Source organism: Chaetodon auriga, chromosome 10, assembly GCF_051107435.1.
Source record: "Chaetodon auriga isolate fChaAug3 chromosome 10, fChaAug3.hap1, whole genome shotgun sequence".
Lineage (NCBI taxonomy): Eukaryota > Metazoa > Chordata > Actinopteri > Chaetodontiformes > Chaetodontidae > Chaetodon > Chaetodon auriga.
This window is the reverse complement of record NC_135083.1, coordinates 17,973,982-17,988,011: the sequence shown is the minus strand read 5'-3', so window position 1 is coordinate 17,988,011 and position 14,030 is coordinate 17,973,982. Positions and strand designations below refer to the sequence as shown.

Below are 14,030 nucleotides of genomic sequence, written 5' to 3'. Positions count from 1 at the left end.
GAATGCATTAACAATTAAATGCAATGATAACCTGTTTATCATATACCATGTGCCAATGAATTTCTTCATACTATCAGGGATTAAACATCTGGGTCTGCTGATGTTGAGAGGCTAAAATGGGAGATTAAGTCGCACTGAATCTCAGTGATCTGTCCACTAGTTGAACAGTCTCACCATCAGTGAATTGAAATCCTGTCACAGAGAATATCTGAAATGCTCTCTTTGTACAAGTATTTATGAACACTAGATTAAAAAAACAGCTTATATAATGAAATTTGTTGTAATGAAAAACATTTCCTGTAATAAGTGACAAGCAACCCCTATTTAATAGTAGGTATTTTGGAAGAAATTGCTTATTACACAGTAAATTGTGTGTCTGCACTCAAGTCTCAGTTCTCAGTCTCTACAAGTCTGCGGTAGCTGAGGGAGTGAGTTTATAATTGGACTCATCATAGTCAAGAAAAACAGGAAAGGGGGAAACTAACCTCTCCATCATATGATCTGTAAATTAATTAGAGTGGATGTTTTTGTATAACCTGCTGCATTCTTAACCCATATTGATTAATTGTGTCAGTTGCAATGACTGAAATTGTGCTCTTGATTAAGTGTAGGCATGTGATTGGGCAGTAGGTCGTAACAAACCCATGACTTCAGGTCATGTGTTGCAGGAAAAAATACTAAATCCCTGTATCCATAGCTGCCATAGGCCTGACTGAAGAGATCTGAACAACAGAACACAAACTGTAACCTAAATATAACAATGTGCAGTTTGAGGTTTCCCTTGTGGTCTGCCAGGTCATCTCTTCTGTAAACCTCCAGTTGAGCAGGATGGGACATTGTTGCTTAGTCATATCAGCAGCATAACTGAAACTCTGTTGGTATAGAATGGGAGAAACCAGATCACATAGTCACGCTGAGTATTTGATTATCTGCATGTTTACCCTTCGGTGTGGCACAACCTGTCTGACAAGTTTGCAAGCATGCAACAAAAAAAAGGTGTCATCCCACCACAGCCCACATTAAAAAGTTGTTGAACTAGTTTTAGTGGATCCCTGAAAGCCTTGAGTCCACAACTGTGCCTTATAGCATTAGGAATGTCCTTTGTATGTACTGAGTCTTGCTTGTGTTTTTTTTTTTTTATTCCCATATTCACCCAGAAAGCCAAACAATCTGATCTGTAGAGCAGCATTCCTTCACAAAGGGGCTGTACAATGGAGCTGCAGCCCCTCCCCCATGGTAGCCCAGTCAACTATTAAAAGGTGGGGAACAAAGCCACTCTTATTCCTTTGAGATGTACTCTGTTAGCATGAAAACAGCGCCTTTCAACAAGGACCCTGGTTTTAATTTTTTGGCTGCATGGTGTGTTAAGAGAAGGTTGGCAAATCAGGGGACGAAACTGAGTTTACCTACATTTCCCCGCTTACCAAACCCAAGAACAAACATTTCCATTGAACCAAACTGAGGGAATTACATGGGCAGGCTGTGTGTGACTGAGTTCAGCCCAAACTGATGGGAGTGATGGGAAACACATGACTTCTTTGGATACAGGGGGTTAGCTCAATGATACTCGTGTTGTGTCTGTGGAAATGGTGACCTCTAGTGAAAAGTAATGACCATTGCTGTGCATTCATTCCCAGAGCATTTCTGTTACACTCTCCAAGCACTAATTTCAAATATTTTCATTTTGCAAAAATGGTTGCACCTTTTTGGAAGACACATGAAGTATTATGTTTCTTTTCAGCTGTTACATTCATCATTATGGAGGACTGAAACATCCTGTCTTGAGCAAATATACATGTGAGCACTGTCACAGATGAACCTGTCAAGGGGCACAAGGGTAAAAAATAGTTGTTGGGCCCCGACAGATCCCTCAAATCTCCTGCCCTCTGTGCACTGTGTATAAACCCTGTCACCTCCAAGTTCTGTATAAGTACAGTGCACACAGAGGACAACACATGGCATCATCATACACCCAAAAACCCAGAAATTAACAAGTATGGGCTTGTGAAGTGTGAGCACAATATAAACTAAAATAACAAAGCTTTCCTCTAAAAAGCTGGGCAACAAGATTAGAATCATGCTGAAACCACTTAGCTGCACCTTGGTGTTGCAAGTTCTTATAAAAAAAATAACAATTAATAATATTATGTCCATCTAACTAGCATGCAGTGAACCTGGGGTTTTGGGGCTCTTGAGGTTCTCAAACACATATCACAGATTTAAACATTAAAATAAGACATTATGTGAGATGAACACGCTGCACAGTAACATCAGCTAACAACATAACATCATACATATCAGAAACATCTTTACTTGCCAAGTATGTTACCACATACAGGATTTTCACTCCAGTTCTGTACAAGTACTGTAGTTTTCAATATACAGTGCAGAGGACCAATTCATAGGGTGGCACAGATACAGACACACAGCTATACAAAGACACCAAGCTAAGTGAATAAATAGAAGCAAACTTAAACATATAGGTGTTATATACAGGCAATCTATATACAGATTATAGAGATTATATATAAACCATGCCAGTGCAAATTATGTGAGAAGGCAGTCTTATGTTCTGAGGTAAATTGTATAAGCTAAGACCTGTACAATGTTAAATTACTTACACTTTCAATATCGACAGCATTAAATGTTTCTTACATATTGATACATAGGTAGTAATAATGCAATAATAATCCAACAATGTATTTACTTCGTTATTCACTCATTTATCCACACATTTCAACTCTGACAGGAGCCCGTCTGCATAATGAGTACTTTTACTTTCGATACTTAAGTATTTAATCAAACATTTCCATGTGATGAACAGTTTACAAAACGCGCAGGACAGCCTCGTTGAACATGGATCAAACACACAACCGCTGAACTACAATTTCAACCATTTCTTACCCCTGCGACCAGTCTTGTCCCAGTAGCGCCCCCGTCGACGTCATAACGTCACTGGTCACGTGCTGTTCCTACGATCCGCTGAAGTTGGAGAAAAGTTTGACAAGCCCCGAAGGAGCTGACAAATACCGAGGAAAGGACACACGTTATCCATAGTAGCCGTCTTTTCTCTGGACAATCGATGGAATCCGTCGCCCAGGTAACGGCGCTGACAGGAAGTGTGAAAACGTTTAATGGCGCAAAATGATTGGCCGCTTTTTTCCAGCTCACACACACCTATGTTTGTGTGACTTCTTTCGCAACATAACGGCTTCTTTCTTGCATCGTATCTTTGTTTCTCATCAGAAAGTGCTGACTTCAGGCTTCAGTCTTGACTTGGGCCCTCTGAAAGAGCCGCTGGCATTCATCCGTTTGCTAGAATGGGTAAGTTTTCTGTTTTCCTCAAATCTTTTTTTTTTTTTCTTCTTCTTCTTCTTCTTGCCATATGGCCTATGGAGGTGTATCTTCAGCACGAGCCCCCCATCCTCTGGAAGCAGATATAGCTTCCAAATTGATTATGTTGTTTGTCTTGTGACCCGCTACACGCCTGGAGAAGCTATGTTACTCACCCTGTGAGCTCTAACACCGTGTCAAACATGGTATGACCGGGGGCTTCAGTATGTTTGAGCACAGCGCATCAACATGTCGGGCTGTCAGCTCCTACCTATAGGAAATGGTAGCTCGTGTCAATGCACGTTAGCTTATTCAGTGTGACACCTGTGGCCAATGATGAAGACTTTTTTCTATTAAACATTTTTGAACCAAATGGTAGAATATGTTAGCTTGTATTTGCAGGTAGGTGGTGTTGTGCGTGCTGCCACTTCCGAATCAACTCTTGTATCCTCAATATGTTAGCTACTAGTTTGGGCTGCTTCTATGTGCTTTTAAATTTTAGGACTTAATTCTGCTTTGAACTCTGCTCGCCATACAGATGGCATCCTGTGATTAAGATGAGGATTTCCTGTCAAAACACATGTTGCATAAAATAAAAGGAAGTGTGTGTGTGTGTGTGAGAGTGAGAGAGAGAGAGAGAGAGAGAGAGAGAGAGAGTTTTACCAGCACTGTATCCTTAACATCCTCATTACACCAACGTCTCCTCTTATCTGGTATCTGTGGTTGCAGGTGTTTTCCATATTTGCTTTTGCTACGACTGGAGGTTACAGCGGCACCACCAGCATCAGCGTCCAGTGCCAGGGGAGCAGCGTTCAAATAGTACAGGCACACTTCAGCTACCCATTCAGGTGTGTGCATGGGGCTGTGTGTGCAAACACAAGCAGTCTCACACTCATTTACAGGGAGTAATCATCTTACTGGAAAGTGTGTGTGTTTACTTTTAGCACTGAAATGACTAAAACATGCTGTGTTTGCACAGGTTGATGCAGAATCCCTATGATGTTCCTGACTGCAAAGTCAATCAAACCACCACCAGTCCTCACTACCTGACTGGAGACCACTCATCCTCGGCACAGTTTTACGTCTGTATTGGAGTGTTGGCCTTTCTCTACTGCACTGCCACACTAGTCCTCTACTTGGGCTACCAGCACGTATATAGAGAATCAAGTCGTGGTCCCATTGTGGTATGTTTGTCTCTGTCTGTTTTTTTTCAGTTGTTCTGGTGAAATGCTCACACTCAGCCAGGTTCTCCTCTCCATACACGGTGTGGACTTCAAGAGATTGTATTTGAAGCACCAAAGTGTTGCATGTGTTTCATTTGAGCTGCTATGTAAATTCAGTGCTGACTCCACTGATCTGAGTAGGTCTGTCGACGCAGGCAATATTTGTATTTTAAATTTTGAGTGTAAAATGTTGCATCTGACGTCAGCTGATGGATTTCGAGAAGTCCACCTCATCCCGGAATCCAACTGGAGGTCAAAGAAAGTGCATTTCACAGAGTTGTGTAAATGAAACCATGGGAAGGGTGTGGTTCCCAATCAACTAAGGAACATGCACTGGGCAGTCTCTGTCCAAGAAAGCTCCTTGAGTGAAGCTACGACTGTGGTCAATTTAATGGTTTTATACTCATCATTGTTTCTTCTCTAAGGACCTGTTGGTGACTGCAGCCTTTGCCTTCTTGTGGTTGGTGTCATCCTCTGCTTGGGCTAAGGGCTTGTCTGATGTGAAGTGGGCCACCAGTCCTGTAACCATTGTTATGCTTCTTGATGTTTGCAAGGATGTCAACAAGTGCACCCCAGGTGCTGTGCCTCACATGGGCCGACTTAACGCCTCCGTGGTAAGTTGTATGGAAATTAGTCTTTCCCAGACATGCTTAAATTTGTGCATATAGTGGCTTGCGGTATTTGACTTATGTCTTATTCTTTGGCAGATTTTTGGTTTTCTTAACCTCATCCTCTGGGGCGGCAACTGCTGGTTCATTTACAAGGAAACACCTTTCCACAAATCGGCTGCCCCGCCTGCTGATGTGGAGGGGGGAGCCGGGCCAAAGTAACAGCACAGCTTCCTCATTTGAAAATCTTAACATGTAGTGTTATTGAATGAGTCATTTTGGTACTAATTGTTCAAAGATAAACTGTAGATTACAAGGCATACGTTTCCAAAACTGACTGCTCCTTTTTTTGCTATGTATTCATTTTATACTTAGGGTTTTGTATTCTCACATACATTCTGGACACTAAAATTACGTTTGTTCATAGTGAAATCAATACAATCAAGAAATCGCAGCAGTCAAAAACATAATTCTCATAGATGCTCAGTTTGTATGTTTTTACATATTTATACCCAGGTACCCAGGAGTGTCCCTTATCTCAAATGGTACTGCAGATGTGGACTGTACAGCTTTATTGGTGATAAATCATAATGAAGCATCTCTTTGTCAACCTGCTACCTACCAGCAGTATTTCTGTACAGTGCATCATTTCTGCATCAGCATTTTCTTAAAAACTCAGGGCTATTAAGTGTACAAATTACAAAAGACCTAATAAATCTAAAATACTTGAAGTGCATTTATTATTAACACAAGTCTTGGCTATAGACAAAATTAAATTTTAGTCCAATCCTAAAACATCTAGTAGGCATCAAAAAGTGTTGCTACAGTGAATTAATGTCAAATAGTTTTTCATTGGAAAAAGAAATTCAGTTGCCAATATGAGATTATTTATAATGGGTTAACGCAATTTAATGGGGTCCCGCTTTTTTTTTTTGTCTTAACTTGCACCTCATCATCTCACTATGTGTGGCTAAATTCACCATTTTCACCTAGCAGCTGAATATTCTGTCGAATGTAGTGGATATATCTGTTTAGAGCATTTAAAACGGTTACATCTATGTGTAGAAATGTGTGATCTTTTTCTCTGAGAGGACATGATTTTTTTTCCCTCTTTGTCCTCCTTGTTTATAATGTTTAAATTCAGGAATTTCTTTTCCCAGAGAGGTCATGTGGAAATTCAGTGCCAATGTACTATGAGTTGTCTAGCCTTAGGTACTTTGTTTTTCATAAACAGTGGATTGATCTCTAACATGTTAACAATTAACTGCATATGTTTTTTATTGCATTTGCCTGGCTTCTACCTCCACATTGTTTCAATGGAAGGCAAGCTGTTTTTTTCTGTTGCCGCCATCATTATGATTTCCTACTTTGATACAGCCTTGCTTGATTCAGTGTCCAGCTTGATCTGCCGCTGTGTTGATGAAAGTGTCACATAGATGAGATTGGACTGACAGTTACAGTCCAGGAAGACACTGCGTGGACATGAAATGCTGTGCATCATTAAAAAGAATAACTGGCTTTGCTGTTGTGTGTCTGATTGTTTCACTGGTGGTAGCACACACACTGATAGTGTTGTCATGAGACTGGTGAACAAGATCTGACACCTCTCATACATGAGCTGAAGATTCACAAAGCAGATATTCAGCAAGCAAGGCTGGGTAATATGCAATACAATTTGAAACTCACTAGGTGGCAGACATGCTGTTTCTACCACTCAACATCATCTGACAGCACATACAGACAACATACAGACACCAGCCTTCAGATGAACATCCTCACCCTCATCAGTCTGGTCCAGTTTGGCTTACATTTACAATGTCTTGGTCTGTCAGTGTTAATACTCAGCAAGACTATAACAAAACACCTTCAGGCTTTGGTCAGGCTGTAATTTACAAACTAAACACAAGTTTGCTGTATTGTTGAGCTCACTGTCCTCAATATGAATTTGTTTAGCTTGCATATGTGCCGAGCGTAATTTATCTGTTTGTTTACTGGAACTGAAAGAAATGACTTGTCGATCAAGTTAAATCCTTCATCAAACAAAAATGGCAAACATTCTCCAGCTTCTTACGTGTGAAGGATTTGCTGCTTTTCTCTTTACTAATGTCTTTTCGTTTGGATCTGTTGGTCGGACAAAATAAGCAGTTTGAGTTATCAGTTCTGCATCTGCACAGAAGAGTGCTCATGTGTGCAATCTCTATCCACTTTTAATACAAAATGTATTTAGTATTCAGCATGGTTGCTGTGATGCATGTATAAATGCTGTAAAATCCTGTAAAGAAGCTACGGCTGACTTTCCATCTGCTGCATGCACAAGGGAAGATGTAACACCAATTAACAGCCCCTGGCATCTCATGAATCACACACAATTTATTTTAGTATCTATATTTGATCTGATATATATATATATATATATATATATATATATATATATATATATATATATATATATATATATATATATATATATAAAGAGTTTAAAGGACATTTAGCTGATAGCATTAGTCTTACATGGATGACATGATTTTTTGAAGCTATTATCATTTTGATTATTTGGCATTTTTTTCCCTAGAGATTTATTCGCATCTCCATGTCAGACATATGAACAGACTGTGCTGTTATACTACTGCAGACAGAGGCCTGGTCGGGTTCAGACGAGTATAGCAGTGCACGGCCACGCGGTTTAGCGCGGCGGCGAGCACGGTGACGCGGATGTGATGTACGTTAACAGACGGTGTCACCGCGTGAGCGCGCAAGAGCAGCAATGGCCGCTTTGGATCGGCGAAATCCTAATCTCGACGATTTTGTCGGATTAAGCTGGAGTTGTTGGGTAGATAGGGTGAATATTTTGCCGTCTGACGGTGAGTCGCACTCCCTGTCCCAGACCTGGTTTTTATCAGGTCACAGTGTCAATATCCTGTGATTTATTTTCGTTACATACACATAGAAGCGGCATAAAGGGCGACCCAAACAAAAGACCCGCTGGGTCCTAGCGCAGGGTGAGTTTGCTAAAGAACAACAAACAAGAAAAAACACATTTAAATAATCGTTCGTTAGCCATTTAGTAATGTCGCGATAAAACACTAGCTAGTAAATACAACACGCGCCGCTTACCTGTGGACAGGTAGATGCACCGTTAGCGTTAGCCTGGCAGCTACTGTCACACCAAACACAACACAAACGTTCACGTACTTAAGGAGGATTTGTCCAGTTTGCTAACAGCAGAATTAACTAGCTAGCAGCTTCCACTGCAGCAGATAGCAAGGGCGTGCATGGCATTGGGCATATGATAGGAGAAGTTTCAAGAGGCAGGTTGTATCAGGATAACTCTAAATTTTCTGTGTGACCCCCCTCCCCCGGCGGAATCTCCTCCAATCTGGAGCACGGACTGATGTGAATGACCTGTTCCGGGTTTTACTCGGCAAGCTTTCCAGATGTCTCAGTACACCTGCCTCTTCGAAGAGGCCACAAGAATGGCCCATACCAATATTTCATGCTGACTGCTTTTGCCTTTCATGCAGCCAATTGTGAAGACGGCAGCAAATATGTGAAGAACCGCTCTGAGGCCATGACTCTGAGGAAAGAAGGTGAAGGCACTGACTCATAAAACTCAATAGCTGTTCAGTATCACCAGAGAAGTGCATTTCACTTTAACTCTATTTTGTGATCTTTTCTACAGACATGCACATATATGGTCACTGCCCAGCACGTGATGAGATCTACCTGGTGGTGTGCAGCCACTGTGGGCAGGTGGTGAAGCCTCAAGCCTTCGAGAAGCACTGTGAGAGGAGGCATGGTGCTCTCACAAAGATGTGTGGCCAGTTATCTGCTTTGGCTCCACAGCAGCGACCTCGCCCTGGCCGCCCTCCTTCAAATCTTTCCTCCTCTAGAGAGAGGCAGAAGGATGGCAGGTGTCATGAAGCCAGTGCCAGTGCCTCCTCCTCAGCTGCATTACCTGTCCACCAGCACAGGCTGACCAAGACCCAGAAGGAGGCAGTGAGGTACTGTTTAAGATTGCTTACGTCATAACACCACAAGAAAAAAGTGAACTTAACTGATATTGGAGATGCTCAACTTGCTGAAAAGTTTATCTTGATAGATTTGATCCTGTTTGCATCCTTTTTTATTTTTCTGCTTTTGTTGAAACTAACTAGAGCTATAAGAAGATAGAGGTTGGTGAGACAGTAGAATGCTTGTTGGTATCATGGAGGAAAAAAAAATAAGTAAATGTGTCTTAAGTTTACAGTTGACATTGAATGCAGTAGCTACCTTTGTGTATATGCAAGTTCAATATGTCACTGACCCAGCTGGCAGAGCATAAGCTGCCCATGTACACAAAGAATATACAAAAAGCTGTTCAATCTGGTCCCAGATGGAAACTGTCATAGGTTTTATGTCATTTGGGACTCGCACAAACCTGAATTTTGTCACTTCTTGTATCTAAACTGCAAGCCTGTTGATTCTGAAGTGTACCTCCCCAACTTTCTTTGCAGTTTTCCTTCAGTGGAGAAGTTCCCTCAGGACAATCCTCCCCCACCACAACACTCCTCCTCCATGCCTCGCCCCCGGGTTCCTTCATGGCACTCAGCACCCCTGCCCCCTGGCCCCTGTTCTTCCTCCACTTCTCCATCAGAGAGACCCTCGGTGCAGAAGCACACTCCTGGGCAGTCCATTGAGTCTCGCAGTCCTCTGCGGGGAACGAGAACGTACAGCCGAATCTACAAAATCACAGACAGTAAGCCTGCTGCTTTTCTGCCATAATGTCTCTAAACTGTCGAGGACCCTTAAACACTTGGTGTATTAACCATTGTATGCTATGTTGTGTGTAGCATTTGCATAATAATTGGATTGCATGCAGAAGTGTTGCCCATTTCTGTGTTTTGGGGTAATGACCATGTGGTGGTCTGTAATCTCTCCACCAGCATGGATCATGTTGATTGTCTGTGTCCTGCTGCTGTTCACTGACTACTGTGTTTGCTTTTTTTCCCACAGAGAAAGAATGTGACCTGAATAAACACTGCAGAGTTCTGGATCCAGAAAGGAAGAAGCTGTGCAGCCGGGAGCTTATATGCAGTGTAAACTCTCCGTGTTACTAGTATCTTTATTGTTGTTCATTATTAACAGAGATACAAGTCTTTAGTTGCAGGTTGCATTTGTTAATTGATACAGAAACATGGACGAATTACTCTTTTATGGGGTATGGGATGTAATGCCGGTTTTTTCTCCTCTGTGCTGCTCTGTCCACGCAGACTGATTCCATCCACCAGCAGCAGAAAGTGATGGGAAGGACTAAGACCTTTGATCAGTTGGTAGTGGAGCAGAGAATGGCCTCGGCGGGTCGAGATATGGAGCGGCTTCTTGTCAAATCACAAGACAAAGAGCAAAATTTGGAAGCTTTTGAAGAGAAAACAACAACTCAGGGCAGTAAATACAACTTCAACAGCAACTGTCACATTCTCAGGTATGAGTTGGGGTTTTTTTTTTTCTTTTTTCAAAGTTAAGTTACTTCACCAAAATACGCTGGAGATTCTCCTGGGGCCCGTTTCACAAAGGAGGTTCAACAAACTCCGAGTCTAATCCTGAACCCTGAGTTGATCTAGCCTGAGATAGGAAACTCCGAGTTTTCGGTTTCAGAACAGGTGATTTGAGTTAGTTCAATCAACTCAGAGTAGGTTAACTCAGAGTTAAGCGCGTGCACCACGACTATAAAAAGCCAGCATCAATGGAGCCCCGATTCGACGAGTCACCATGGCGACGGGGAAGAGGAGGGCTGCGTTTTTTACCCCACTGGAACTCGAAATCTTAATGCGCTCATATGACGAATTTGAGCATGTTTTTAGAAAAAAGTGTAACACCGCTGCAGCTGCAAAAGAGAGGGAGGCGGCGTGGGAGAACATTGCTGCTCGGGTCAGTGCGTAAGTTTAAACGCAGTCCTTTGCAATCACAGTAATATTACAGGGGAAAACTGCTTGAATGGTAGCTCATTAATTTATTTCATGTAGGTGCAATCCCGCGGAGAAGAAGCGCACTTGGCAGCAGCTCAAGATGAAACATAAAAACATTGTTTTTAAGACACGGCATAATTTAATGGGGGTACCTCATTTTGATCATGTGTTACATTGTAAAGTAAATATTAAGTGGCTGTTTGACTGTGCAGTTGTTTTATCACCAACATAATGCTGCGCAAAGAAACGCAGCGCAACACACAATATCTGCTGGGATGTGAGAGCATGACTCCGGCTGGTAATGTTGCAAATGTAAGGACGGATTAGGTTGTGTATGTAGATGATGGACTGTGACGTGAAACGGTACCGTTCAAAAAGATAATTGTCTGGAAATGCCAGAACATCTATGCGCGGTCTGATAACCATCTCCCGACGAATATTTAATTCCCTGCGCAGTAATGCTGCACCTTCATCCACGGGATCGTTGTCAAAAAGACATGTTAGAGAAAAAAGTGCCTACTGACTGATTTTTTTTTTTAAATAACAGACGGCAAAACTATGTTATCCCAAAACTCGCCTGCTGACGAATGAATGAGGAAATCAAATACCGTGTGTGGCTGACAGAGGGCGGAGACAGAGAGAAACTCGAGGTTCATTGAGAAAAACCTGGTCCCGACCAGGTTAGGTTCATAGAGTCTGTTACTATGGTAACTGACCGAGAGCTTAAGTTACCGCTCTCTGTGAAACAGGCTAGAGTTACCCCTCTTTCTCTGGTTTGAGTTACCTCCCTTTGTGAAACGGAAAACTCAGAGTTTCCTTCATTTCAGGCTTAACAAACTCGGAGTTTTCACTAAACCTGCTTTGTGAAACGGGCCCCAGGTGGGGCCATCGTGATGTTAATGTGCTTCTATCTTAGTAATTCTTTTCCACGTAGAATCTGGTGCTCTTGCGCTGATCTCTTGCATAAAGCATCGCTTGCATTTGTATTCTTTTGCCTTTTGCTGGTCCAGGGATTCATCAAGCAGTTTTCCAGAGGAGGAGGGTGACAGCACTGTGGATGTGGAGGTACAGCCTCCCTATCCCTTCAACCAGAGCCTGCTGTCAAGTGAGGAGAGTGAAGACGATGAGCAGGAGGAAGCCACAGACCTGCCTGCCACTCCCTGGCACCCCAAACCTCTCGGGGTGAGTGCATAAGTGTTTGTTCAGCAGTAGTTTTGTTTGAAGGTCAATGTAGAAGGTTAGGGTTAGGGTTTATGATGAATTTAGAAAATGAAAATGAAAAGAGTGTCCGTACATAAAATTGTTTCTTGTCTGTAGGTGTGCACTTTTGGATGCCGCACATTGGGCTGCAGCATCTTCACCTTCGACCGGCGTTGGCACCACCTACGGTTTGCCCTCGGTGCCATGTTGGAGCACCATGTCAGCACACACTTGTGGAAGTGAGTCTTTTCTCCATGTTATTACATAGCAAGGATGATAGCTAACATTTTGGGAGAATCAGCTGCTGGATAATCTGTCTCATAACAAAATGAGACTTTACCTGATGCACAAGAACCACATTAGAGAACATGAAAATATCTGACCAGTGTCATGTTTTTCCTCCTAATTTACAGGAAAATGCCTCAAGTATCATCAGGTCTCAGGTTACATCACGCCACACATTCGACTGTTGGATCACCTGTCAGGACTGGGGCCAGATCCTCCAAATCCACTGGCTGCCTCCGCCTTGAGTCTACCTCACAGGGACAACTGGAAACCAAAAGCAGCCAGCACATTGTTCACAGTACCAAACCACCTTCTTCCACCACCTCTGTGAGCCTTGTTCCTGGCCGACGACGCAACCCTGTCGGGCGACCCAGCAAGGCTCAGCTAACAGAGGTGGAAATTATGCACGATGCAACCACAGCACAGAAAGCTGCCAAGGTGTCACACAGTGGTGCTGACAAATCCTCCAAATACATCAGGGACACCCTCCTCTATGAGAAGGGCCAGCCGCACGTGCCCTCCTCTCAAGGGCCAGTAAACGGTACCTTCCCACATGGAAAGAAGCCATGTCCTCCTCTCCAGCGCTCCCCCCACAGCAGAGGGAGGCCCCCAGGGATTCAGCAGAAGGTGGTGGGCTATGACCACTGCAGTCTTGCCCAAAAGCGCAAAGGCAGCAATGAGTCGCTGCCCCTCAGCTCCTCACTATCCAGAACCTCTAAGTGTCAGCGCTTGTCTTCACCTTCCCGCTCCAGCCTCCCTGCCTGGAAGGGAGAGAATATTGGGGACATGCTTGCTTGGGGCCTGGAGAAAAGATCCGACTCCTAAAGAGTGAGTAGTCTAGCTAGCTGTGGCTAAAGGTTGCATACATCAGTGTTTTTCAATGGTGTTGTGGATCTATCCCTTTAAACCTAAAAAGACACGAATGAACATGTTCTTGAACGGTAAATGCATTTGAAGGTGACAGTTGTTTACGTCTCATCTTCGCAGCCATTAAAGAGGCCGTCTGCCTTAAAAAGACCACTTGGAGAAGAGGCCTGCTGCAGGGTGCAGTGGCTGTGCCAGCACAGTATGAGTGCATGAATGTGTTTGGTGTGTGTATATGTTTGTCCACGACTGTTCATGTCTTTACATTTTTATACACAGACATCAGGAATAAATATTTGTCTGCATATTACCGTATGTGTGTATTTTTTGTAAAATGTCTATTTTTCTACACGATTAAATGTGTTTATAACCTTTGTAATGTAAAAATACCTCAATCTTCTCGTCATGCTGCTAAAATGAAAAGTCATTACATGTCAAAGCAATTAAAAGCAATTCTTGAATCTTATCACCCTGTGTCCTCTGTTATTTTGCAGTTGTTTTTTACTAATGGAGCATTGAAGATCGTAAAATTACGACTTCGCTCAGTTTAGTTTACTTAGACTTTTAAAACT

General features: G+C 42.7%; 2 protein-coding genes across 3 annotated transcripts; both read left to right on the top strand.

Annotated features, from left to right (window-relative positions):
* The first annotated feature begins 2,946 nt into the window (after positions 1–2,946).
* sypl2b (synaptophysin-like 2b) lies at positions 2,947–6,682 on the top strand. The gene is made up of 6 exons (XM_076742202.1): positions 2,947–3,100; positions 3,247–3,324; positions 4,063–4,181; positions 4,313–4,517; positions 4,982–5,170; positions 5,264–6,682. Exons 1-6 carry the CDS (start codon positions 3,083–3,085, stop codon positions 5,384–5,386), a joined length of 732 nt encoding a protein of 243 aa, XP_076598317.1. The 5' UTR covers positions 2,947–3,082; the 3' UTR covers positions 5,387–6,682.
* Positions 6,683–7,897: 1,215 nt separating this feature from the next.
* Positions 7,898–13,923, top strand: atxn7l2b (ataxin 7-like 2b). 2 transcript variants are annotated; one of them, XM_076742166.1, is made up of 10 exons: positions 7,905–8,025; positions 8,686–8,751; positions 8,844–9,165; positions 9,658–9,899; positions 10,157–10,239; positions 10,414–10,625; positions 12,120–12,291; positions 12,427–12,548; positions 12,723–13,422; positions 13,582–13,923. In XM_076742166.1, the coding sequence occupies exons 1-9, from the start codon at positions 7,929–7,931 to the stop codon at positions 13,417–13,419; spliced, it is 2,013 nt and encodes a 670-aa protein (XP_076598281.1). In that variant the 5' UTR covers positions 7,905–7,928; the 3' UTR covers positions 13,420–13,422; positions 13,582–13,923. The 2 variants fall into 2 exon arrangements, with proteins under 2 accessions (XP_076598280.1, XP_076598281.1); XM_076742165.1 differs by having other exon boundaries at positions 7,898–8,025; positions 12,723–13,923.
* The last annotated feature ends 107 nt before the right edge of the window (positions 13,924–14,030 follow it).

What these genes read in the sequence shown, in the direction of transcription:
- sypl2b (XM_076742202.1), top strand. An exon ending in CACTTCAGCTACCCATTCAG is followed by an intron (nt 4,182 to 4,312) that starts GTGTGTGCATGG and finishes GTGTTTGCACAG; the next exon opens with GTTGATGCAGAATCCCTATG. An exon ending in GCCGACTTAACGCCTCCGTG is followed by an intron (nt 5,171 to 5,263) that starts GTAAGTTGTATG and finishes ATTCTTTGGCAG; the next exon opens with ATTTTTGGTTTTCTTAACCT.
- atxn7l2b (XM_076742165.1), top strand. Translation starts at nt 7,929, where the DNA reads ATGGCCGCTTTGGATCGGCGAAATCCTAATCTCGACGATTTTGTCGGA. An exon ending in ACCCAGAAGGAGGCAGTGAG is followed by an intron (nt 9,166 to 9,657) that starts GTACTGTTTAAG and finishes CTTTCTTTGCAG; the next exon opens with TTTTCCTTCAGTGGAGAAGT. An exon ending in AATCTACAAAATCACAGACA is followed by an intron (nt 9,900 to 10,156) that starts GTAAGCCTGCTG and finishes TTTTTCCCACAG; the next exon opens with AGAAAGAATGTGACCTGAAT.